The sequence below is a fragment of the Tachyglossus aculeatus genome, chromosome 5 (genome assembly GCF_015852505.1).
Source record: "Tachyglossus aculeatus isolate mTacAcu1 chromosome 5, mTacAcu1.pri, whole genome shotgun sequence".
Lineage (NCBI taxonomy): Eukaryota > Metazoa > Chordata > Mammalia > Monotremata > Tachyglossidae > Tachyglossus > Tachyglossus aculeatus.
This window is the reverse complement of record NC_052070.1, coordinates 83,066,135-83,094,066: the sequence shown is the minus strand read 5'-3', so window position 1 is coordinate 83,094,066 and position 27,932 is coordinate 83,066,135. Positions and strand designations below refer to the sequence as shown.

The 27,932-nt window shown below is 43.2% G+C and overlaps 1 protein-coding gene across 2 annotated transcripts in view; it reads left to right on the top strand.

Annotated features, from left to right (window-relative positions):
• KCNU1 (potassium calcium-activated channel subfamily U member 1) overlaps positions 1-27,932 on the top strand; it is a 112,607-nt gene that overhangs the window by 32,780 nt on the left and 51,895 nt on the right. For both annotated transcript variants that reach the window (XM_038746959.1, XM_038746958.1), the window contains exons 15-19: positions 567-679; positions 1,594-1,662; positions 5,893-5,982; positions 6,141-6,241; positions 18,508-18,631. In XM_038746959.1, the coding sequence (XP_038602887.1) occupies positions 567-679; positions 1,594-1,662; positions 5,893-5,982; positions 6,141-6,241; positions 18,508-18,631 (497 nt within the window). The remainder of the gene's footprint in view (positions 1-566; positions 680-1,593; positions 1,663-5,892; positions 5,983-6,140; positions 6,242-18,507; positions 18,632-27,932) is intronic.

Below are 27,932 nucleotides of genomic sequence, written 5' to 3'. Positions count from 1 at the left end.
TTAAGTACTTTGTTATTTTCAGCTTTTCCCAACCCCCATTAAATGTGAGAATAGTTCCACATACTGTCACTCTAGGCAGGGCACATATGTTTTGTCTCTGTTGTACCATGTGTTAGGGAATGGGATTTACACTTAATAGGAGCTCAATAAATATCACTGATTGACTGGTGTTTGCTCCTGGACTTTTACATGTAGAAGATTGAGTGAGTTCCAGAGATGGGCAATAGTTTGATAATGATAAAATTAAGGCACTTTTAATTCATCCCTTACTGTGTTCTAAGCACTGGGGTAGATTCTGGATTATGATATCTGACAGAGGGGATCCCAATCTATCTTATTGTCATTCTACAGATGAGAAAACTAAGAGGTTAAGTGACTTGCACAAGGTGCCCATTATCCTTGTTTCAGGACCAGGGAGAGGCAGAGCTGGAACTAGAACTCAGGGTTCCTGGCTTTCAGCTAATGGAAGGCAGTGACAGTACTGGCAGTTTTCAAAACTTTGCATTTCCAGTCAGGTATGCCTTTGAAGAAGGAAACATTTTTGATTAACTGGTGGTGTGTTCTAGATAATTCCCAAAGAGACCTGGCAAAAGGATTACTTGGATGGCATGAAGAACAAAGTATTTACCCAGCGCCTCTCCAATGATTTTGTTGGAATGTCTTTTCCAGAAGTGTGTCGGTAATTGCAGTATAATTATTTCCTCTTTATTACTGGCCAGGACCCTCAGATTTTCCCACATTTTTGGTTTGCCTAGGGGTATTAGCTTGCCCCTTGTTCCTCCTCCTTTTTCTGCCTGTCACTTCCATCTATGGGACATTCATTCATTGTTATATTTATTAAGCACTTACAGTGCGCAGAGCACTTTACTAAGCACTTAGGAAATACAGTGACAATTTCTGCCCACAACGAGCTCCCAGTTTAGGGGTGGGAAGGGAGGGGGAGACAGACATCAGTGCAAATAAACAGACATCAATATAAATAAATAAAATTACAGATATATACATAAGTGCTATGGGTCAGGGAGAGGGGGGAAGAGCAAAGGGAACAATTTAGGATGATGCAGAAGGGAGTGGGAGATGAGGAAAAGCGAGGTTTAGTGTGGGAAGGCCTCTTGGAGGAGATGTGCCTTCAGAAAGGCTTTGAAGGTGGGGAGAGTAGTTGGTGCATTTGAGAAGGGAGTATGTTCCAGGCCAGAGGTAGGGCGTGGGCCAGGAGTCAGCAGTGAGACAGGCAAGATTGAGGAACAGTGAGAAGGTTAGCACCAGAGGACCAAAGTGTATGGGCTGGGTTATGTAACAGCATCAGTAGCAACTCTCTTAGAGGTAAACTGGGAAAATAAAAACTGGAATTCCTCACCATCCCAGATGCTCTGGTTGAGCGGAGGTGGGTAGAACGGATCAATGAAAGCCAGAGGTGCCAATGAAGTTTAGGTTGGCTTTGACTCTGTCATCTCTGACCAGCTACTTTTTCAGGGTGGGTGGAGAGTTAGCCCTATTCCCATGTCCTACTTCAGTCTCACACTCTCACTCCCAGTCCACATTCCCAGATACTTCTCTTCCCTGCCTTTTCACTGTGTTCATTTTCCTCCATAGGCTGTGCTTTGTGAAGCTCAACATTGTGCTGATAGCCATTGAATACAAACCAGGATTCCAAGAGTCCAGGTACTGATGACTGTTTCTCTCATTTTCAGGGGAAATAATCTAACCTTTATCTTTTCCTAAACGCTCTCATAACCTCCTCACATTTTCCAAGTTGATCCTTTCCTGGGTTTATTTTTTTAACCTTTCTTCAGGTTGATCTTTTCCTGGGATAAAAGCCCTCGGCACAGCAATTCTGCATGAAATTCTGCCAAAAAGGACTGAAAAGCATTGTTTAGTTTGCAGAGATAAGGAGTTTTTTCTGCAGGCATGCCCATTCCATTCCTAGCTTGGCCAGTGGCTAGCAAGGGAAAGGCAATCTGCTGCAAGTCAAAACTCACCTTGCCGGGCAGCAGCAACATGGGGGAGAGTCGAGGGCTGAGACTCAAATTGACTGTATGAAAGGAAGGCAATGGTAAACCACTCCCAGATTTTTACCAAGAAAACTCTATAGGAACACTACCAGAACAATTGTAGATGCAAGTCAGGCGTTCTGTGAGAGATGTGTCAATGGTGTCGCTATGGACACGATTTGACAATATAAGACAGTCTATTCTCAAGCCTGTTACCTGATTGCCTCAGAAGTCCCCTAATGGGCTCACAAGTTCTCTGGTTGGGCTCAGGAAGTCTGCCCAGATGGGTTCAAAATTCTGTCAACTCCTGCCATGATCTGTGTTCCTCCTAGGGCTCGCACTCTAGAAGGTCAGGAGAGAGAATCTCCATTTTACAGATTAGGTAAGTGAGGCCCAGCTTGGCCACTCATTGGTCCTGAAGCAAGGATAATTCATTCATTCATGCATTCAATCGTATTTACTGAGTGCTTACTGCATGCAGAGCACTGTATTAAGCGCTTGGGAGGTACAAATTGGCAACATATGGAGACGGTCCCTACCCACAACAGGCTCACAGTCTAGAAGGGGGAGACAGACAACAAAACAAAACATGTAGAAAGGATAATGGGGACTTTGGGCAAGCCACTCAACCTGGCTGAGCCTTAGTTTTCTCATCTGTAGAATGGGGATAAAATAGATTGTGAGTCTTGTGTCTGACAACCTTGATTCTACCCCAGCACTATCCTCTGAAGCAGGATGGCATAATGGATAGCTTCTGGGCCTAGGTTCCAATTCCAGCTTCACCACTTGTCTGCTGTGTGACCTTGGGCAAGTCACTTCACTTCTCTGGGCCTCAGCTCCCTCATCTGTAAAATGGGGGTTAAAACCATGAACCCTGTGTGGGATAGGGATTGTGACCAACCCAATTATCTTGTACATACCCCAGTGCTTAGAACAGTGTCTGGAACATAGAAAGTGCTTAACAAATACCATTATAATTATCATTATTATTAGTAGTAGTATTAGTCTCAACAAGTCTCACTGGACCACCCTGTGGATTCCAGGAAAACAGTGGGATGGAGAGACAGGACAGAAAGGTGGAAATGGCTAATCACTTATTCCATTGTTATGGTTCCCGGGATGGATTAGATATAATAATAATAATAATAATGATAATAATAATGATAATAATAATTCTTAAGCACTTACTATATGCCAGGCACCATACCAAGCACTGGAGTGGATACAGCAAATTGGGTTGAACACAAGTCCTAGTCCCTTGTGGGGCTCATAGTTTAAATTTCCATTTTACCGATGAAGTAACTGAGACACAGAGAACTGAAGGCTCAAGGTCACACAGCAGACATGTGGCGGAGCAAGGGTTAGAATCCATGACAAGTGCTTAGTACAGCGCTCTGCACACAGTAAGCGCTCAATAAATACGATTGAGTGAATGAATGAATGACCCATGAGATATGACCTCAGGAACATTGCTTACCTGAATGGCACACAACCTAATTTATTTTAAATTTCCCAGTGCTTAGTACAGTGCCTGGCACATAGTAAGTGTTTAACAAATACTATAATTACATTAGAGACAAGCCCCTACCAGGTGTGATCCAATTTCTTCCTGGAGCACAGTTACATAAGGATAGCCCATATTGGGTGGTGATCGTGTGTCTATGGGCAGTAGATAAAAGCCCAGCCTCGTTTGGATGGTGGTTCAGCCAATAAGGCCCAGCTAGTCCTTGATCTGAAATTAGCGCATCGCTACCTGACTCCGGGATGCTCTGTACTGATTTGGTAACAAGGGGAGGGACTGTTCGAAGAAGAAGAAACCCAGGCAACACCCATGTTTGTTTTTTCCAATTCTGATTGAAATACTTCAGTAGATTTAAAAAAATGGATAGGAATGACAAGAGGGTACAATCTGTCACCTGCAAACAACAAAACCAGTTTGGCCCCAAGCTAGATAATATTTTCTGTCTGTCCTAATGTTGCCCTAATGTGGGTCACCAAAAGGACGAAGTCAACAGCACAGATTATAGAAAAGCCTGGAAAAACGGAGAAATAGAAAGTTAATGAGACCGGTTGCTTCCCTCCACTTTCCTCATATGATAGTTCTAACAGATATGCATCAGGAGGGGTCCATTTCTTCATGAAGATACGATTTTTTTACCTTTTAACCCTACCTCTAGGACGCAGCACGGCCTAGTGGAATAAATCTGTGTTCTTATCCCGGCTTTGCTACTTGCCTGCTGTGTGACCTTGGGCAAGTCACTTTATTTCTCTGTGCCTCAGTTACCTCATCTGTAAAATGGGGATTCAATTCCTGTTCTCCCTCCTACTTAGACTGTGAGCCCCATGTGGGACCCGATTAACTTGTATCTACCCAAGCTCTTAGAACACATAGTAAGCACTTAACAAATACTATTATTATTGTTATTACTATTATCATTACCAGTCAGTGAGAGTGGTCCGTGATGGCACTTGGAACTACTGGACATCAACATACATGATGTCACGTTACACCGAGGGCCTGGGGTAACATGTTGATACCAAATGCACCATTTTGCAGAAATATGCCTTGCTCTCCCAAATTCTAAGCATTTCTCCTGGAGGGAACCTGACCCTTTTCTTATTCAAGAGTCACTGAATTCCTCTCCCATGTCTGTGTGATCCCAGATAATGCATGCAAGTTGTAGAACTCGACACCAGAAGCTGTGGCAGAGATTGGATTGAGAAGTAGTGTTGCCCAGTGGATAGAGCATGGGACAAGGAGTCAGAAGGACCTGAGTTCTAATCCCATCTCTGCCACTGGTCTGCTATGTGACTTTGGGCAAGTCACTACACTTCTCTGTGCCTCAGTGACCTCATCGGTAAAATGGGGATTAATATTGTGAGCCCCTTGGGGGACATAATAATAATAATGGCATTTATTAAGCACTTACTCTGTGTAAAGCACTGTTCTAAGTGCTGGAGAAGGTTACAAAGTGATCAGGTTGTCCCACGGGGTTGGGGGGGGGGGGCTCACAGTCTTAATCCCCATTTTACAGATGAGATAACTGAGGCACAGAGAAGTGAAGTGACTTGCCCAAAGTCACACAGCTGACAATTGGCAGAACCGGGATTTGAACCCATGACCTCTGACTCCAAAGCCCATGCTCTTTCCACTGAGCCACGCTGCTTCTCACCGACTTGGACCGTGTCCAACTTGATTAGCTTGTATCTACTCCAGGGCTTAGTACAGTGCCTGGCACACAAGTGCTTAGCAAATACGATAACAAAAATCCCAAAACACCCAACAACCAAGAGCTGTGGCAGAGATTGGCTTGGTACTGAAAATCAAACAGTTTCTAATGTTGAATCCACATGAGCCAGGGGACAGGCCAGCTGAAAACCAGGCTGTTCCGCTATAAAATCGATTGCCAGTTCACCAGGTCATAAGCACTACCTCATACCACGTGTTGTCTCAGTAATTACAGAAATATAATATAGAAAAGCATAAAATATTGATACTATTGATTGCTAAAGAAAAGTAGCTTGAAAGCTTTCAGGATCTGCAAAAAAAAAAAAAAAAAATGAAATCAAGTACACCCAAGAAGCCTGAATGCCATGGCAGGCTTCATAAGTCAATGATGAAAACTGCCAAGAAGGAAGCAGATAAAGGGACTAATGAAGCACCCTGTCTAGAGTGTGTTCTTTTAACTTAGTCATGCTGGGGATTCCACAACTCTGGGTTCTGAATTAAGCTCTGAAACAAATGCAATCAAATGTGCAATTCCCATTATATTTGGCATTGAAAAGAGACTAATTCTTATTAACTTCTAACTTAGCGAATCCATCAGCAGTGACAAAAAGAATTAGCAAGTATACTATAGGAGGAAGGAAAAATGATTACATTTTTGTTTTCTACCACTAGTGGCCTACTACTAAATCCGCCCCCACAGATTAAGCTGCAAAAGAACACAATGGGGTTCTTCATTGCCGAAACCATAACTGAAGTCAAAAGGTATATATATATATATATATATATATGTATATTTATATTACTATATGGGGAAAAAAACACTAAAGCAAATGCAACTTAATGGCAGGTGAATTGACTCAGCACTGTGCCTCCGCAGAGTTTGACCTCACCCAAGTCGTTTTTGATTTTTCATTGTCCAGGGCCTACTTTTATTGTTCCAAGTGCCACAGCGATGTGAAAGATCTCGAGTTAATTATAAAATGTACCTGCCGAACCAGTAGCACACAACATCGACGTGAAGGTAAATAACTTCTAAGTCAGTGCTTAGGCTCCCTCTTCTGGAGAGGATTTCAAGGAAGTAGGAAGGGACACAAGAGGAAATACGATTCCTCATTTGGCTCCGATTTCGGGAATATTTCCGAAAAGCTTCCAGCCATCACCCAAACTGCTAGTGGAGCATCAGATAACACAACAAACATCCAGTTGGGTTTGGGTGCTCTAAGACTTCCGTTCAGGCGTGAAGGCACTGCTCTGAACCCCTGGGCCAACCCCTGGGTTAGGGACCTCTAAAACTCGTTGGTTTTAATATTCTCCCTGTGTTCAGATGGCCTGAGGGGTGGTACCCAGTTTCAGCAGGTGTCACTCTACTGACTGATTTCAATGGCTGAGCAATCTGCTGGCCAAAATCCTAAAACAGCAGGAACATGGCAGAATTGGAAAACGGCAGGGAATACGTCTGACTCCATTAGATTGCACTACCCCAAGCACTTCGTACAGTAAACACCCAGTAAGTACTCAATAAGTGTGATTGATAGATTGGGTCTCCTGATCACCAAATGGCATTTGCCATTTTGCTGAGGGAGACAGTGTACACTTTGGAGTGACTGTGAGCCCGTTGTTGGGTAGGGACCGTCTCCATATGTTGCCAACTTGTACTTCCCAAGCTCTTAGTACAGTGCTCTGCACACAGTAAGTGCTCAATAAATACGATTGAACGAATGAATGAATTAATGGAGTGGATAGAGAAGCAACGATCAGAGAACCCATGAAGCAACATAGCCTAGTGGAAAGATCAGAGGAACTGGATTCTAATCTTAGCTCTTCCACTTGCCTGCTGTGTGACCTTGGGCAAGTCACTACACTTCTCAGTGGCTCAATTTCCTCATCTGGTTAATGGGGATTCAGTATGTGTTCTTCCTACTACTTAGAGTTTGAGCCCCAACTAGGAGAGGGACTGTGTCCAATTCACTTTTATTGTATCTACCCCAGAACTTAGCACATAGTAGTCACAAATACCACTACTATTTTTGTTGATACCAATAGGTATCACATTTTTAATGAAAACAACGTGAAGTTGAGGCTTCCCCAAGGCCTCAGCTACTTCTGCTCAGCTTTCTGTCCTCTCTTATTTTCCATTTTGTGGCTCCATCTCCATTATTAGAAAAGACCTCGTCACACCACCTCCCCACTCTCACTAGAACCAAATATTGAAAAGTAAAGTGCCCTAGGTTACAGTAGTGATGATCATAATAATAATAATAATGGCATTTATTAAGCGCTTACTATGTGCAAAGCACTGTTCTAAGTTCTGGGAAGGTTACAAGGTGATCAGGTTGTCCCATGGGGGGCTCACAGTCAATCCCCATTTTACACATAAGGTAACTGAGGCACAGAGAAGTTGTGACATCCAAAGTCACACAGCTGACAATTGGCGGAGCCGGGATTTGAACCCATGACCACTGGCTCCAAAGCCCGTGCTCTTTCCACTGAGCCACGCTGCTTAGTAGCAGTGGTAGTATGTGGTACACAAATATCTTTGTTTTCTAAGACAGTACCAACTGTGAGAAAAGACAGTAGCAACTGTGAGATCCTATCCCTGCCTGTGGGTGTGATTGACATTCCCACATTGTATTCAAGTAAAGATAAAGGTTTCCCTTTTTTATGGTATTTGGTAAGCACTTACTTTGTGCTAGGCACTGTTGTATGTGCTGGGGTAGATACAAGCTAACTAGGTTGGAATCAGTCTATGTCCTTCATAGGGCTCACAGTCTAAATCCCCATTTTACAGATGAGGTAATTGAGGCACAGAGAAGATGTGACTTGCCTAAAGTCACACAACAGACACGGGGCAGAGCTGGGATTAGAACCCAGGTCCCTCTGACTCATAGGTCCATGATCTAACCACTAAGGTCACACTGCTTCTGTGTACTAATGGGTTTGTCTTACCCCGAGCCTAATGTTCTTTTAATATAGCCTCTCTTCCAGTTACTGCCCACCAGGCTGCTCCATCTTCCTCTCTGATAATAATAATAATAATAATGGCATTTATTAAGCGCTTACTATGTGCAAAGCAGTGTGGCTTAGTGGATAGAACATGGGACTGCTGCAGTGAGCCCCTTGCAGGACAGGGACTGTGTTCAACCAGAATATTGTGTATCTTCCTCAGCACTTGGAACAGTGCTTAGCACATAGTACATGCTTAACAAACGCCACAATTATTATTATTATTATTATCATTAATAATATTATTTTAACAGCCAACAGTCACATCACATTGTTTGAGGCTACATCAGTCTGCCTTTAAATTGCTTGTTCTGTCTGCCCCATTTTTCTGTGCCTCTTTTTAATTGGTTTACCATAGAGCAGTGGCTTGGGTATTCTAGTGTCATCCATTCTTCTCACATATCCCACCCAATGGAACTGTACTTTAAGCCGTTGCAGCGTGGCTCAGTGGCAAGAGCCAAGGCTTGTGAATCAGAGGTGGTGGGTTCTACTCCCGGCTCCGCCACTTGTCAGCTGTGTGACTTTGGGCAAGTCACTTCACTTGCCTGGGCCTCGGTTCCCTCATCTGAAAAATGAGGATGAAGCCTGTGAGCCCCACGTGGGACAACCTGATGGTCACCTTGGGTCCCCCCACTGCTTAGCACAGTGCTTGGCACATAGTAAGCACTGAACAAGTACCACCATTATTATTATTATAGAGAAGCAGCATGGTTCAGAGAAGCAGCGTAGCTCAGTGGAAGGAGCGCAGGCTTGGGAGTCGGAGGTCATGGGTTCCAATCCCGACTCTGCCACTTGTCTCATCTTGGGCAAGTCACTTCACTTCTCTGGGCCTCAGTGACCTCATCTGTAAAATGGGGATTAAAAGTGTGAGCCCCTCACGGGACAACCTGATTACCCTGTATCCACCCCAGCACTTAGAACAGTGCCTGGCACATAGTAAGTGCTTAACAAATACTGTAATAATAATAATAATAATATTACTGGTGAGATGACTGTGTTCCAGTACTTCATTGTTTTTAACCGTATTCTGACAGTTGATGTGAAGCATGTTGCCTAAGTGATACTGGTGAAGCTGCTCTAGAAACTGGATGTGTCTTAAGTAGAACCAGGTCTCTCAGCCGTGTAGAAGGTTCAAATACCCCACCAATCAATCAATCGTATCGAGCACTAACTGTGTTCAGAGCACTGCATTGGGCACAGAGATTAGTCCCCATAGTCTCCAAAATGTCTTGTAATATGCTAAAAGCCATGCCTGCCATTTTTATTCTACTTTTAGCCCCTGTAGCTAATTACATCGTTGGACTGTGTACTAGGTAGCAGAATGTAGAGAGAGCATTAAGTTCTTTGTCATTATTGTGTGTTTTGTTTTGGACTACCCGGGTGCAGGCTAGTAAAAATACAGTGGTGATGGAGGCTCCCTTCAGTTTTGACAGATGAGCCACAGCCCTTTACAGAGCAATTGATTATAGTGTTAATGCCTTGTGCAGCTCCATTTATACCCGCTGGTCCCTGCTGTTCACTTTCCCACGGGGGCATGGAGTTTAACAAAAGAGTAATTAGGCAGGGGTGCAGGACATTGAGAAGTGCAGGTGCTGTTTTCACCCATGTTAGCCAGCCACAGGCAGAATCAAAACTAAAAAGCAAGTCTCTTGACTCCCAGAGGACTTCTAGGTCCAGTCACTGAACAAACTACCAACTACCAACTGAAACAACTACCAAAAATTCAGTACTACAGTTCAACAGCATGAGAAGCAGTGTGGCCTAATGGAAAGGGCACGGGCGTGGGAGTCAGAAGAACTGGATTCTAATCCCGGCTCTGCCATGTTTCTGCTGTGAAACCTTGGGCAAATCACTTAACTTCTTACCTCAGTTACCTCATCTGTACAATGGGGATTAAATCCTACTTCCTCCTACTAAGACAGCTCCATGAGGAGCAGGGATTATGTCCAACCTGATTAACCTGTATCTACTCCAGTTCTTAGAACAATGCTTGGGACTTAGTAAGCACTTTACAAGTATCATAATTATAATTATTATAAACAGCAATATCATTCTCCTCTGCTGATTTGTTCCTCCCTTTGCCAGTAGATGGCAGGTGAGGATCATTAAATGCCCACCAAGGCTCAGAACCAGGGGCTGGTCCAGGTAAAAGAGTTTTGTTCATTTCACATTGCCGAAGTTAACACAAGTGAGCTCATGCCTTGTGAGGGTTTCAGACAGTGTATTGATCCTGAAGGAATGTGCTTAGTAAACAGATCCAACAGCCTCTGGACAGGGGGCAGGATTAGCTGATCGCTTACATGGAGTAAGGGACCCCTGCAGCCTTCATCGAAAGCTTCAAGGGAAAAATCAGTCATATTTATTGGATTCTTATTGTGTGCAGAACTCTGTATTAAGCGCTTGGGAGAGTATAATATAGCAGAATTGGTAGGCATGTTCCCTGCCCACAAGGAAAAGAATCAATTTTGCAACTTCACACTGCTCCTGCAAAGAGGGTTTCCTCCTTAATATAGGCAAAATGATGAATTTTCTACAACCCAGAAAAGGACATTCCAGTCAATGCTAGAGTGATGGACCCATCCTTGCAAATGGTTTTCGAAATGTACCAGGTTCATCAGAATTCTATTGAACCCAACAATTGGGTATCCATGTACCAAAGCTACTAATGTACCCTTCTGACCAAATCTAACCATTCATCCTTCTCTGTCACTAGCCTAAGAGGATATATGATTCCACCTAAGGCAAAGGCACAGTCTAATTTAATTTTCATCATTATTAATAATAATAATATTATATTTGTTAAGCACTTATTATATCAGGCACCATTCTAAGCACTGAGGTAGATACAAGTGAATCAGGTTGGACACAGTCTGTTCTATGTGGGGCTCACTGTCTCAGTTTTTTGGGGAAAAGACCTGGAATCCTCATTTTACAGTTGAGGAAAATGAGGGACAGAGAAGTTAGTAGACTTGCCCAAGGCCACACTGCAAGCAATTGGCAGGGGTGGGATTAGAACCCATGTCCTCTGACTCCTAGGCCCATGCTTTTTCCACTGCCTCTTCCTCTCAAAATATTTTCCCCACAACCAAATAAAATGGGAACTGAAAGGAGACAATTCTCCCACTGTTTGTGTCTTTTGAGCATACACTTAGTATATGAGAAAAGTGCATGGCACATAGTAAGTGCTTAACAAATACCATTATCATTATTATTATTATTATTATGAGCCCTTAGTATTTAAGCAAGCAAGTACTTTGAGGATGAGTGTATGGGTCTGTCAGTGTGTTCAACAAGTGGTCAAGTGGTCTACAAGCTTCAGGATCCCCAAACGCCAACTCAGGAGAGGTGCCCAGAGTGTGGGGACTCCTCCCCCGACCGCATCTCATCTCTCCCTGGAACCTCACAAAACCTGGGGAGAGTCTAGTGAAACCCAGGGTGTGGCTCAGTCATACCCAAAAAACTCTGAGAACAGGGAATGTGCCTGTCAACTCTGTTGTATTGCACTCTCCCAAGTGCTTAGTACAGTGCTCTGCACACAGCAAGCACTTAATACTACTGCTACTACTACTGCTAATAATAATAATGATGATGATGATATTTGTAAAGTACTTACTATGTGCTAGGCACTGTACTAAGCACCGGGGTGGATATAAGCAAATTGGGTTGGATGCAGTCCTTGCCCCAAATGGGGCTCCCCATTTTCCAGATGAGGTAACTGAGGCCCAGAGAAGTGAAATAACTTGCCCAAGGTCACACAACAGACAAGTGGCAGAGTCAGGATTTGAACCCAGGTCCTTCTTATTCCCAGGCCCATGTCTACTTACTGAGAAGCAGCGTGGCTCAGAGGAAAGAGCCCGGGCTTGGGAGTCAGACGCCATGGGTTCTAATCCCGGCTCTGCTACCTGTCTGCTGTGTGACTTTGGGCAAGTCACTTCTCTGTACCTCAGTTCCCTCATCTGGAAAATGGGGATGAAGACTATGAGCCCCATGTGGGACAACCTGACGACCTTGTATCCCCCCAGCACTTAGAACAGTGCTTGGCACATAGTAAGTGCTTAACAAATGCTGTCATTATTATGATTATTATTATTATTACACCATGCTGCTAATCTACCATTAGATTCTACCTAATCTTCCCAGAGATCCATTAATCTCCTAGAAGAAGAGGGTCTCAAAGCCACCTTTTCTATTCTGAAACCTTGTCTCCAGGAACCTCATGGATTGTGCAGCTGATTAACAGAGCCTTCATCAACAAGGCACAGAATCATTATTTTTAAGGCTGGTTTCAAATATAATATGGTGTACTTATGTATCAACTTCCTATGTCCACCAAAGGAAATATGCGATTACATGAGCAGGAAGGCAGCATGACCTAACAGAAAGGGTACTTGAATTGAGAATGACTAGACCCAGATTCTAGTCTTGGCCCTGCTCTTTCCCTGCTGCATGACCTTAGGCAAGTCATTTAACTTCCCTTTGCTTCATTTCCTCATCTGTGAAATGGGAATAAAATACTTGATTCCCTTCTTTATTACACTGTGGGTTCAGGTATGAGATGGGGATTGCCTTATATCTATCCCAGTGCTTAGCACATACAATACATTAAATATTATAATCATTATTATTATTATTACTATTATTTTTGTGAAAACATACCCAACATAAGTTTAGGTTCCAAAGAACCCAATGGTTTTTCAGAAAAAGTACCTATATTTCCATGAGTCTGCATTTACTCAACCTCCGCTGCCTAAAAATAGATGAGAAACGCTATAGTCCTGGCCCTCACCCCAAAAGCCTTGCAATCTATTGATAAGGCCAAGCAAGATGTAAAGTGTAAGTGAAGCCTTCAATTTGTATGAAATTGATTTCCTTTGAGGCATTTGGTGCCCAATCATACCACAGAGGAGAAGCATCTCCTAGTAGAAAGAACCACAGACCTGAGAGAACCTGGGATGTAGGCCCAGCTCTGCCACTTGTCTGCTGTGTGACACATTGGTCAAGTCTCTTAATGCTCTGTGCCTCAGTTTTCTCATTTGTAAAATGGGGATTCAATTCCTGTTCCTCATTCTACTTAGACTCTGAGCCTCATTTTGGGTAGGACTGAGACCTTGTATTTACCCCAAGGCTTAGAATAGTGCTTGACACATGGTAAACTCTTAGCAAATACCACAATTATTATTATCATTATTTTGCCAGTGGGCAGACCCATTAGATAAATTTATTCTTTACTTAACCCACATACCAATTGTTGAATATCTGATTTGAAAGTCAAAACAAGTGCTTCTACTATTCAGAACTTAAAGGTTTTTCCAAATTCCCCAATCTCCTCACCTTATGAGAAAAGCCCTAGGAATCCTATTGATGATTCCTCTCAGTGCCCAGTGATATCAATTTGGCTGAATAAAAATAAGCCAGGATCCAAACTTTGGCAGAGATAAACAGGGAAAATCTCAAGGGCCTGAGATCCAAGTCGTTCTGCTGCATTCTGACTCTTCATTTTTTTTTGCCCAGTTCTGCATTTTTCAGGGATTCTGAACTGTCAACACTTTGACCTTTCACTAGATTGTGAGCTCCTTGAGGGCAAGGATCAAATCTACTTACTCTATCGTACTCTCCCAAGTGTTTACTACAGTATTATGCACAAAGTGTTCAGTAAATGTCATCAATTGATTGACTGAAGGGGCACAATTCTGGAGCCCTGGATAGAGACTGTCTCCCTGGCTTCCTTCAGAAGATTGTTCATTAGAACACAAACTTCCCACTTACATCTAAGTGTGAGGTGAAAACCAGGGACAATCTCACAAGGGAAGAGGGCCACTACAGAGTTTCGAGAAGGTTCTTATACCATTTTTCCCCTTCATTTTTTTTTATGGCTAAGCCAAGGCAGGTTGACTGAAATATTAGGTTTATAAATGCAGAGAATTCTCAGATGTTCCATTGCCCTGAAGCCAATTTTGGGTGTGTTATCGTTTACATTCCATAACTCAGCTTCCAGGACTTGCTCTAAGCTGTCTCTTCTTTAAAGACTGACAGCAACATACTGCGTCTTCAGCTAGATTTTTCTTTAGACGCTCCTTTCCCATCCTACACCCCCGGGCCAAAAATGAACCACCAAATAAGGAAACATCAGTCAACTTGATAAACCCAGACAGGCCTCCATATGTAAATTGAGGCTTCTGGGGATTGCAGGTAGAGGGAGATCTTATTCCAAGACTAAATACAAGGGCTTTTAGCACACCTGTGTGATGCAATTACTGCTGATTAAAGCTGACAAATCACATATCCAAAGGATGTCCCTTTTCTGCCAGAAGTATGTTGAGACTCATTAGATGTTTCATCTGGATTAGAACAGTTTGGAAATAGTTACAACATCAAAAGGAGAGGCGGCATCAGAGGTTTCTGTGGGGCTCTCAGCCTGTCAGGCTGTGGGATGAAGAGATATGTGGGATTGGAGGCTTGATCCATGCAAGTCCCCCCTCCAGGCTTGTTGGAGCACATTGGGCTGAAGAAAGGAGGGAGGGGCTTTCTGACTTTCCAGCCCTGTTCTAATTCATTCATTCAATCGTATTTATTGAGTGCTTACTGTGCGCAGAGCACTGTACTAAGCACTTGGGAAGTACAAGTTGGCAACATATAGAGAAGATCCCTACCCAACAGTGGGCTCACAGTCTAGAAGGGGGAGACAGAGAACAAAACAAAACATATTAACAGAATAAAATGAATAAAATAAATATGTGCAAGTAAAATAAATAAATAGAGTAAGTTCTAATGGAGCAGGACCTGAGACCCTGCAGTTGGTTTAGGAGTGAGGCAGTGTAGGAGATTGGGCAACTGGAAAGGTCAAGTAGATGGTCATATTACTTTGGGTAGGGGAAATTATTTCATTTTTTCCCCTCAGTGCAACAACCCCCGTGCACCCCAGAATAACTACCTGCACCTCAAATTAACAATCTCTAGCCTGGGCAAGCCAGGGCACGTTGGGTATGCAAGGCCTCAGAAACTATTTAACTCCAAAAGCGCTCTTCAGATGGTTAAATATTCATACCAACTTCCCCTGGAGGTAGGCATTATTATCTCCATTTCATAGATGAGGAAACTGAGAAACAGCAAGAAAACCAGAGCCAAAGTGACTCTGTGAGTGAATCTAAGTAAGACTCCTGGGGAAATCAAATCTAAGCCAGAACTGACCTTTAGCAGGTCTTAGCTTTCCAAAAACCATTTGGAAAGGGAAGCAGCGTGGCCAAGTACAATAAGCATGGGTCGGGGACCTGGGTTCTTAAGGGTTCCATGACCACATGTCTACTATTTGGCCTTGAGTATAACTTCTCTGTCTCTTGATTTCCTCAGCTGTATAATGGAGGATATAAATCCCTTTTCTCCCTCTCCCCTTACACTGTGAGCACAATGCAGGACAGGCACGGGGTCCAATCTGATTAACCTGTATCTATCCCAGTGCTTAGTACTGTTTTTGGCACATATTTAGCACTTAACAAATACCTTTATCATTAGTATCATTATTATTACTCTGTGTACCCTGACTGCATGCTCACCCACAGTTCATACCCAGAATGGTCAAGGTAGTATGAGGACAATGGCCAACAAACATGGAAGCAATTTGGCTCTCTTGTAAGAAGTGTCCTGGCAGAAACAAGGTTTTGTTGTGGTGGTCAAAGTGAAGGCAGGGAGGGCAGCACAACAACATAATCCTCTGTCTTTATGAATCTGGCTGTGCTAGTTTTATGAAAACGGGAAGTTTGGCATTTTTTGGCTTCCCAATGCCCTCTTCCAGCAGAAAGATCCCTTATATGTACACGTCCAGCCTCAATTCAGGGAAAGTGAACAATTTGTCATGCAAAGGCTACTCCTGTTTTCTGGGGGACATCAAGTTCCCAGTAGCCCCTGTACTTCCACTTCTATCCTGAGCCTCCCCTTAATGGACAGAGGAGGGAAAGAAGCTTTGAACACTGGAAATTTAGGTTGGGTTGAGGAAGATAGAGTCTTCCTGAGTAGTGAGGGCAAAACTGTGGGGCAATAGCTGTTGAGGAAGATGAATGATGGGCAAAATTTGCCCACACACCACTTCTAGGAGAGATGTGGCACATCTCCTCCAAGAGACCTTCCCTGACTAAGCCCCCCTTTCCTCTTTTCCTACTTCCTTCTGCGTGACTTCTCCCTGACTTGCTCCCTTTATTCATCTCCCCTTCCAGCCCCACAGCACTTATATGCATATCTGTAATTTATTTGTTTATATTAACATCTGTCTCCCTCTAATAATTATGTTACTTGTTAAGTTCTTATTATGTATCAAGCACTGTTCTAAGAGTTGGGGGAAATACGAGTTGATCAGTTTGGACACAGTCCCTGTCCAACATGGGGCTTACAGTCTTAATCCCCATTTAACAGATGAGGGAACTTGAGGCACGTGGCTCAAGTAACGTGGCTCAGTGGGAAAATCAGTGGCTTTGGAGTCAGAGGTCAGGGGTTCAAATCCCAGCTCCGCCACTTCAATAAATCAATCAATCATATTTATTGAGCGCTTACTGTGTGCAGAGCATTGTACTAAGCACTTGGGAAGTACAAGTTGGCAATATATAGAGACGGTCTCTACCCAACAGTGGGCTCACAGTCTAGAAGGGGGAGACAGAGAACAAAACCAAACATATTAACAAAATAAAATAGAATAGATATGTACAAGTAAAATACATAAATAGAGTAATAAATATGTACAATCATATATACATATATACAGGTGCTGTGGGGAAGGGAAGGAGGCAAGACGGGGGGGAATGAAGAGGGGGATGAGGGGGAGAGGAAGGAGGGGGCTCAGTCTGGGAAGGCCTCCTGGAGGAGGTGAGCTCTCAGGGCCTTGAAGGGAGGAAGAAAGCTAGCTTGGTGGATGTCGGGAGGGAGGGCATTCCAGGCCAGGGGGATGACGTGGGCCGGGGGTCGATGGCGGGACAGGCAAGAACAAGGCACGGTGAGGAGATTAGTGGCAGAGGAGTGGAGGGTGCAGGGTGGGCTGTAGAAGGAGAGAAGGGAGGTGAGGTAGGAGGGGGCGAGGTGATGGACAGCCTTGAAGCCGAGGGTGAGGAGTTGTCCAAAGTCAAATGTGTGACTTTGGGCAAGTCACTTAACTTCTCTGTGCCTCAGTTACCTCATCTGTAAAATGGGGATTAAGACTGTGAGGCCCACCTGGGACAAGCTGATCACCTTGTAACCTCCCTAGCACTTAGAACAGTGTTTTGCACATAGTAAGCGCTTAATGAATGCCATTATTATTATTATTATTATTATTATTATTATTATTATTATTATTATTATGTGAAGTGATTTGCCCAAGGTCACACAGCAGACATGTGGCAGAGCCGGGATTAGGCTCTAGGCTGTAAATTCTTTGTGGTCAGAGAATGTCTGTTTATTGTTATATTGTACTCTCCCAAGTGCTTAGTACCCTGCTGTGCACACAGGAAGCACTCAGTAAATACAATTGAATGAATGAATGTGATCTCTCTTGGGGCAAGAAAAGTAGAAAGAAATGCTTTCCATTAAAAGATGACAATGTTGAAAGTAAGATTGAATCTTGGACCTTTCTCATCAACACCATTAGAAAGCTATAGAGCTGAGAAGGTGTGATGATTTGTTTTATACCAAACTAACAATCCAAAACCAAAATCTCCTATTCACTCTTTCCCTAGTGCAAGTTCATTAGGAGAGTTGGTGGCCATTGTTTCTCTTTCTTCAGTTGAAGATCTTTCAGGTTGAGCAAAGCTCTCTGGTCCAGGACTCTGAAGCTATGGGTTGGGTCAGTCTATACAGATCTAGAATACCATTGAATGGAGAATTTACAGATTGGAAACACAACCCCCTCTTCATTAATTCTGTCAATCAATCCATCATATTTATTGAGTGCTTGCAGTGTGCAGAGTAATAATAATAATAATAATAATAATAATAATAATGGCATTATTAAGTGCTTACTATGTGCAAAGCACTGTTCTAAGTGCTGGGGAGGTTACAAGGTGATCAGGTTGTCCCACTGGTGGCTCAAAGTCTTAATCCCCATTTTACAGATGAGGTAACTGGGGCACAGAGAAGTTAAGTGGCTTGCCCAAAGTCAAACAGCTAACAATTGGCGGAGCCAGGATTTGAGTGGTTGGGAAAGTACAATATAGCAATATACAGACACTTTCTCTGCCCACAATGAGCTTACAGACTAGAAGGAGAGACAGACATTAATATAAATAAAGTATGAACATGTACATAACTCTGCTATTCTGTTTACAGTACTATCATTCATTGCAATGAAATACCCAAAAATATCATCTGGTAAAACAAGTCAAAGGTCAAGCACTGTTGGAAGAAGAACATATAGCCCAAGAGCTAGTGTTGTTTCATCCTTCATCATCAGGTAAGAAAATCTAAAAACTCCTGGAGCTTTGCAAATAATTGTAAGAATTGTTAGGTATTTATAGGTTTTTCCACTCCAAAAATTGTTAGCTTCTCCCACATGTACCAATGACCTCTTCTTCTAGACCTACCATCTCCATCTAGTGCACTTGACTAAGAAAGCACAAACACTTTCCTTCAGCAAAAACATGTAGGGTCCCCCCGCACATAAAATTTATTAAAACCCAAAAGGGACTAGAAATGGGAAACAGTGTATGCAGAATGACCTTTAGATCCACTGCTTAATTTCTGGTACTTATCCAGGAGTGCTATTTTTTCATTTTGATCATAGGATTGAATATGGAGGGGTTGGAGCATCCTGGGAAGCAGGGCTTTGAGGGAATTAGAAAGGAAGTTGTGGAGGGAGAGGAGAGAGGGAAGGAAAAGAATAGGGGGAGCAGAAGGAAGAAAAATGAGTGGCTCCTTCTTCTCCACCACCTAACTTCCGGTCCTCACTGAGTACAAGGGTAGGATGGGTGCCACACCCTAGAGTCGTACACCCGCTTGCCTCAGACCAACTTGATCACTCTCCCCAGGGGACCTCAAAAACTCGATTGCTGCTGCTGCCATGACTGCGGAGTTCTAGTTCCTAAGCCCTTCTCCATTGGATCCCTGCTCATTACCAGTCCTAGCTTGCTCCACCAAGATCCTACCCCCGATTCCCACTGCAAAAACTCCTGCTTGTACTCAGTCCCCACAGAATGCAAGAGGTTTCCAGCCCCAACTGACAGAGGCAAGATGTGGAGTTACCATCTTGGCACCTCCTCTGAGTTTTCCAAACCCAATGGGTGAGGTGGGCTAGATATGCTACCCTTCTTGCCCCAGAACCATGGAGGCAAAGGTAATGGCATCTCTCCCAGAGTGCTACGCAGAGGGGCCATGGTCAATATGGCTTCTACAAGATGGGTGCCTATGGGCGGACTCTTATTTCTCCTTGACAGTGCTCAATTTGTCCTGGAAGTAAGGAGTGCCAGGACCCTAAGTTCAGAAGGCCACGCTCAATAAATACTATTGAATGAATTACTTCTATCCTTGATAGATCCATCTCCTTTGTCCACATTTGAGTCCAGGGAAGGAGCAGATTTAAGATGTGGAAACTTCATTTATTCCATCCTTCATGCTTTCTTAATAGTGTAGCTTTCCCACATTTACTTGCATTTTCGTCCCCTACCATGGGCATGGTAAGTGCTCCCCTTGTCACCCGTCAAGGCTCTGCTGAGTGCCAGTGAGCCCTGGCACAGCTTGGCACTGTGAAATGGTGAGTGGCTAGAGAAAAAGGAGTAGAGGTGTTTGGAAGAATTATAAAACAATTTTTGTTGCTTCAGTGGATTGGATATTGACTTGGGAGTCAAGATAAATTAATAAATTCATTATGGTATTTAAGTGCATACTATGTGCCAGGCACTATACTAAGCTCTGGGGTGGGTACAAGCAAATTGGATTCCACTGTTGTGTGATCTTGGGCATATTGTTTCACCTCTCTGCCCTAGTTTCTGCTTCTGTTAAATGGACACAAAATTAACCTGGCCCTTTGCATTAGAGAGCATTTAGAAAGTCTGATGAATAAATCCAGAATATTCATGATTTCCTGCAATCTTATCACAGCACAATTTCTCCAGATTAGAATGTGTCTTCTATTTTCTTTCTCTTTCTTGCATAAGCTCCTTGTGACCAGGCAACATGTCTATTATCTCCCTGATATTGTACTCACCGAGTGCTTATTACAATGTTCTACTCACAGTAAATGCCGAATAAATATGACTGATAATACACATATTTTTGGTTTTGTGGGGGATGGGTCATGAAGAGGCAGAAGTGTAGGTTTTACCTTCACGTATTTTACCTTCACGTAAATTCTAAGCACATTGTCTAGCCTTGACAAAGGTTTTTCACATATTTCAAGAATATCTTATCTTATTTCCCCGGTGTTTAGCCATGATGTGGGCAGTATTAACAAGCCAGTGTTTGATTATTCCTTAAGTATAACCAGGGGCCTGGCCAATAGTTTTGACTTCCTCTCCTACCAAAACTTTTATGGCAGCTTCAAAAAAAAGCACTCAAATCTCATTTATTTGTTTTTCTCCACCCACTTTTTAATGAGCAATTATATGACCAATTGCCTGTATCTAGGGGAGAAAGGGGAAAAAAGAAACAAAGGCTTAGATAATCACCCAAAAAGATAATCATCAAACTGAATAACCAACTCCTGGGCCAGAAAATTGACTATGTGCTCTGAAGGTCCTGGGAGGGTATAGATAATGAGCCAGCCTGAAAGTCTCATTGGATGAAGCTTTCTTTATTGGTTGACCCAGCTTCCTGATTTGAGCCAGGTCCACTGTTCTCTCAGAGGAGTACGCCCAGGCCTTCATGCAAGGAAGGAAATTGTTATTTATTTTTGTATCTTTAGTAGGATAGCACTGGTGCTGTTGTGTGTCTTCCACATGCAATGATTATGTCCTGCACTGCACACTCAATAGATAGCAAGGAAAGAACTATCCTGGCCCGAGAGAGAGAGAGAGACTCTCTCAGATTGGCCTAACAGACCCCTCTGTCTCCAAGAAAACTTGTGGTGGGGGAGAATCAAAGGGCCTTTTCTGAGGAATGTAAGATTTTTCTGTTGGAGAGGGATTCTTCTGCTCATATTCATATTTCTATGGGGCCCTTTTCTGCCCCTGGTTTGGACCTGTTCATGGCAATATGTTCATAGCTGGCCCTTCCTGACCTTCTAGTTTTTGAGATTTAATCAAACCTTCCTGCATCTCAAATGAGACTTTAGGGCCAAAGAACAGCATGGGTCAGTTCTTTCCTCCACCTTACTGGATGAGCTCACCCCTAAAGGTGAGAGACTGGCAGATTTATGGGTCATCAGGATTTGGGGCAGTAAGACTTCTTAGAAAATATGTCTTTCGGGGCCTTTGCAACCCTGACTACCTCCCCCTCTCTTCCTCCCAGACCTTTATACCTACAGATCTAAGAACACGATTAGGATAGGATGGACCAGATCTAGTTCAAGTGTGCTGGAAGAACCCTAAGAGTTTCATGTAAAGCAGAATTTTTCAGAGTCCCAAATTATAGGATGGTAAAGCACTCAATCTCCTTGCCTTCTCCCACCTCACCTCACTGCTCTCCTACTACAACCCAGCACTCACACTTCACTCCTTTACTGCCAACCTACTTACTCCCCATACCTTGATCTCATCTATCTGGCCACCAACTGCTTGCCCAAATCCTACCTGTAACGTGGAATGCCCTCCCTCTTCATAGCCTACAGACTAGTACTTTTCCTACCCTCAAAGCACTTTTAAAAGCACATCTCCTCCAAGAGGCCTTCCCTGACTAAACCCATTTTTCCTTTTCTTCCACTCCCTCCTGCATCGCCCTGACTTGCTCCCTTTATTTATTCCCCCACCCCAGCCCCAAAGCACTTATGAACATATCTGTAATTTATTTGTATTAATGTCTGCCTTTCCCTCTAAAGTATAAACTCATGTGGGCAGGGAATGTCTGTTACAATGTTATATCGTACTCTCCCAAAGTGCTTAGTACAGTGCTCTGCACACAGTGATCACTCCGTAAATAATGACTGATTGATTGATATTTGGTATTTTCATTCATTATTCAATAGTATTTATTGAGCTCTTACTGTGTGCAGAGCACTAAACTAAGTGCTCGGAAATGGATCTGCACCTTGTAGAATGTAAGGAGTGGCAAGGATTCAGAATGTCACCCATCCAACCCCTGTGAACTCACGGAGCATGGGCTTGGGAGTCAGAGGTCTTGGGTTCTAATCCTGACTCCACCACTTGTCAGCTGTGTGACTTTGGGCAAGCCACTTAACTTCTCTGTGCTTCAGTTACCTCATCTGTAAAATGGGGATTAAAACTTTGAGCCCCATGAGAAACTACCTGATTACCTTGTGTCTACCCCAATGCTTAGAACAGTGCTTTGCACATAGTAGGCGCTTAACAAATACCATCATTATCATTATTATTATTATTATTTATTCCTAACTGTACCAATAGGTCTTTCAGCTCTTCTATAACATGGGGTTTCCACTACATATTTTGGCTAGAATAGTGTTAGGGAATTAGGGAATGTTCCAGTAATGTGAGCCCATTTGGATGTGGTGCACCAGAGTGTCAGAAGAATTGTTTTGTGTTTGTGAGCACAATGTTGAAATGATTGAATGAATGAATAAATGAAAGGTAAATAATGCAGTACAAACTTTTCTTAACATCTATCAACTGATCATACCTATTGAGCATGTACTATGTGCAGAGCACTGTACTAAGCACTTGGGAGAGTACAATAAGACAATATAACAAACACATTCCCTGCCCACAACGCGCAGCCTAGAAGGGTTTAACATGGGGTTTGACAAGAACATCATCCCGCACTCTAAGATAATAGTGTCTTTACACACTGATTACATTTAGATGATGGGCCTGTGCATATACTTTTTAAAAAATTGTTTACCAATATTTGCTGCGGGCCAAATTTTATGCCTGACACTGTACTAAATGCTGAGGAATGTACAAAACATTGATAAATTCTGAGCTGTCCCTGCCCCCAAGGAGTTTGTAATCTAAGGTGAACGTATACAAACACAAAAAAATAATTTTTAAGCAGCAAATCTAATTTTAACCCCTTCCTCTCTAATCCCCAGTCCAGGAGCAGGGGTGTACCAAGATCTAGGGGTAAGGAGGGGCTTGGGTGCCATGATGTTAGAGGAGCAGCATGGCCTAGTGGCAAGAGCACAGGATTGGGAGTCAGAGGTCATGGGTTCTAATCCCCGTTTTGCCACTTATCTGCTTTGTGACCTTGGGTAAGTCACTTAACTTCTCTGGGCCTCAGTTACCTCATCTGTAAAATGGGGCTTGAGACTGTGAGCCCCACATGGTACAATTTGATTACTTGTATTTAGCCCTGCACTTAGAACAGTACTTGGCACATAGTAGCGCTTAACAAATACCATTATTATTATTATTATGTTGATATGTTCCTGAGAAAAGAAGGCCCGAGGCCATAAGAGAAGCAGCATGACTCAGTGGAAAGAGCATGGGCTTGGGAGCCAGAGGTCACGGGTTCTAATCCCACTTTGCCACTTATCAGCTGTTTGATTTTGGGCAAGTCAACATCTCTGGGCCTCAGTTACCTCATCTGTAAAATAGGGATTAAGACTGTGAGTCCCACGTGGACAACCTGATCACCTTGTAACGCCCTCCCTCCCCCCAGTGCTTAGAACAGTGATTCACAGATAGTAAGAGCTTAACAAATGCCATTATTATTATTATCATTATTATTATTATTATTATTATAAGGCCCAAATGGCCTGATTTGGATAGCAGGGAGATTAAACTACACTCCTTTGCTTCACCTCTGCTCTGCTCTATTGTTAACAGTAGGGTTTGTTAGAGTCTGTCTATTTGCCTGATTCTTAACGCACTGTTAGATTGCAAATGTCACAGAATAATTTCTGGTTTATGGTGGAATCATTCTTAATCTGGGAACTGAAGCCAGAACAAGTAAGGGCATGATCTGGGAGTGGGGTGTGCCAGGTCAGGGAAGGTCAGTCGATAAGTAGTATTTATTGAGCACCTACTATGGACAGAGCATTACATGGGGCATTTGGGAGTGAACAATTGAGGTGAAAGACACATATCCGGCCTTTCAGGACAGAGCATTCTCATGAGGGAGTCAAATACGGAGTAGATTACTAATAAGAGGGAAAAGAAAATGGAAAGATGGGTGAATAAATAAGAAAAAATTCTAAAGTGCTTCTGGTGGCTCGGAGGACAAGGATGCTGGGTGGGAGGCGGAAGGATGAGGAGAGATGTGATCCCATAGATTTGAAGCGGGAAGGAATTCCAGGCAAGAGAAAGGTCATAAACAAAAGGGTGGAAACTATGAGAATAAGAGACAGTTGGAGCTGGGTGGGATGCCATCACAGAAAAAGCTGATAAAGAGGAATGTCTTGAAATCAATAGTCAGGGGCTTTTGCTTGATGCTGAGAGGAATGGGTGATCATTGTATGTTTGTGAAGAGTGGAGAGACATAGGGCTCCAGATTTCCCCAACCAGACCTACCCTCTTTGAGAGCAGGAAACTGAGCCTGCCAATTCTATGGCATTGTAGTCTCCCAAGCACTTAACAGAATGCTCTGCACACAGTAGATGCTTAATAAATACCACTGACAGATTGATTTTGGGTCCAGTCAGGCCTCTTCAGTGTTCGTTCATTCATTTGTATTTATTGAGTGCTTACTGTGTGCAGAGCACTGAACTAAGCGCTTGGGAATTACAAGTTGGCAACATATAGAGACGGTCCCTACCCAACAGTGGGCTCACAGTCTAGAAGGTGGGCTCACAGTCTAGAAGTTCATCCCATTTCTCTGTTAGAAACTGCACCCAGAATTTTTAGTAGCTCAAAAATACACGGAAACACTGCCTGACCACCAGAGGTTTGGAGAAAACATATCCACAAATCAAGCCTCCCCTCCTCCCCCAGACTCTGTTATGCACATAAGTGATGACAGGAGGTTGGGGGTGGGTGGGTGGTGTGGACCGGGTTGTAGCGGACAACAACCTCAGGATTGCTGGGTAGGATTACAACTCAGCAGCTGTCCCAAACACATGCACAGTAACAGGACAATAAAATGTTCACTGCTTCTACCCTACAACCAATTAGGTCAGCTGTAAATATTGGAACTGCTTGGTAAACACACTGGTAGATTGTGCTGACTTGTTAATATAAGTGAAAATGTAATTAGATTTATAACACTTTTTCCTGAACCATAATTTATAACAACAACAAGAAAAAAACCCTTTTGCAACCTGCTGAAATATCATTATTAAAATGCACATGAAAAGTCAATTATGCCAGAGGGAGGTATTTAAGAGAAGTGAGTTCCCATACTAGGGGATTACACCATGGGGATTACATACTTCTTATTTATTTTTTTTTTTCTCCGAGATCTTTGCTGCTGCCAAATAAAAAGGAACAGAATTTTTACTTATTTCACTTTGAAATATCACTGCGGATAATGCCAAAGACTAAACTAAATAACAAGGCTCCCTATAAATCTCCTCTGCCTATTGCCTCCCAAGCCCTTGAGAAAATTGACATTCTCTATTGCCACTCTCTATTGTCTACTGATCTCCAGTGGCTTACCCAGAACCTGACTTTGCCCTCACACGTGCTGGCACAAGCTGGCACATGGGCTGGACCTTCACCGCCCTTTCCAGCAGTACCTGAAGTCCTTTTGTGATTACCCATGCTCCTTTAGTTCTCCAATCCCTACACAATAATTGTGGCATTTGTTCAGCACTTACTATGTACTAAGCTATGTACTAAGTGCTTGAATAGATACATTGTCAGATACAGTCTGTTCCTTTCTTATCAATTACATCAAAAAAAAATGCAACACAACAAATGCCATGGTTCAGGTATGTGGCAGCCACAAGAGCAAGAATCACAATTCTCCAGTCCTTCATGTGAGGTCAATTCCAACTTCCAAATACTCCATTAATTCTACTTTTTTTTCTGTAGCAATTCCAATTGCTGCTGTAAGGACATCTTCCTAGAGGAGCAGTGTGGCCTAGTTGAAGGTTGACAAACCTTGGAGTCAGAGGACCTGGTTTCTAATCCTGGATCTACCACATGTCTGTTATGTGACTTTGGGCAAGGCACTTAACATCTCTGTGTCTGTTACCTCATCTGTGAAATGGGAACTATGACCGTGAGCCCCATGTGGGATAGACTGTGTCCAGTCTGATTATCTTACATCTACCCCAGTACTTAGTACAGTGCCTGGCACATAGTAAGTGTTTAACAAATGCCATTAAAAAGAAAAAAAAGGGTTAGGAAATTGTTGGAACTTAACCAGTATATTCAGGCTTGCAATTGCCCCACATCTATTTACTCAAGGCTTGAAATGCATTATGGCAGATGGGTATTTAAGAATGCTTATATATTCAACTTGCTACTTCCTGATGGGATGGTGTTCTGGAGCATTCAATAATAATAACTGTGGTATTTGTTAAGTGCTTACCATTTATTTGCCCAGCACTGGGGTAGATGTAAGATAATCAGGTTTCACATGGGGTTCCCAGTTAAAGTGGGAGGGAGAACAGGTATTGAATCCCCATTTTGCAAACAAAGGAACTCAAGGACAGAGAAGTGAAGTGACTTGCCCAAGGTCACACAGCAGACATGTGATGGAGTCAGGATTAGAACCCAGATCCTCTGACTCCTAGGTCTATGCTCTTTCTACTAGGCCATGGTTCCTTCCCTATTTTTGGATTTTTTTTGCAGAGCTGGAATAAAAGTGTTACTTCTCGAGCTAGAGGATGTAGACAAGTGGCCAAATACTGGAATAGAGGACAAAGCATCAAAATGACTCTGCAGGAGCTGCTCTGTGAGCTCCAACACTAGCTTGGGGGAGGACAGGAGGATGGGTAGGGTTTAGGGAAGGGAAGACTTAAAGTGTATGTTCTCCTGGTGTTCTTCAGGCAAACAGGGCCACAGGACACCTAATAAGTCACAGAGAAAATTCAGCATGGGGAGCCTCAGAATTTAAAGTCAAGGGGTTAAGCTCTGTAGCTGGGGCCTTGGGGGTGGGGAGAGGAGAGAGAGGGAAGGGACATTTCTGGGCAAATCTGATCTGAACAGGGAATGCTCAAAATGAGACCAAAGTGAGTACCTGTGCTTAAGCAGGTTGGGATAGGTGGACCAGACTAAGCAGAAAGTGTGACATGGTCCTAGTACAGACTGTTAGGTGACAGGGTTATAAGTCTTTGCTGAGATCACCCAATCCTGGTAGATGCCCTTATGAGTTAGGTTAGATCAATCAATCAATCAATCAATCAATCGTATTTATTGAGCGCTTACTATGTGCAGAGCACTGTACTAAGCGCTTGGGAAGTAGAAATTGGCAACACATAGAGACAGTCCCTACCCAACAGTGGGCTCACGGTCTAAAAGGGGGAGACAGAGAACAGAACCAAACATACCAACAAAATAAAATAAATAGGATAGAAATGTACAAGTAAAATAAATAAATAAACAGAGTAATAAATATGTACAACCATATATACATATATACAGGTGCTGTGGGGAAGGGAAGGAGGTAAGATGGGGGGATGGAGAGGGGGACGAGGGGGAGAGGAGAGAAGGGGCTCAGTCTGGGAAGGCCTCCTGGAGAAGATGAGCTCTCAGCAGGGCCTTGAAGGGAGGAAGAGAGCTAGCTTGGCGGATGGGCAGAGG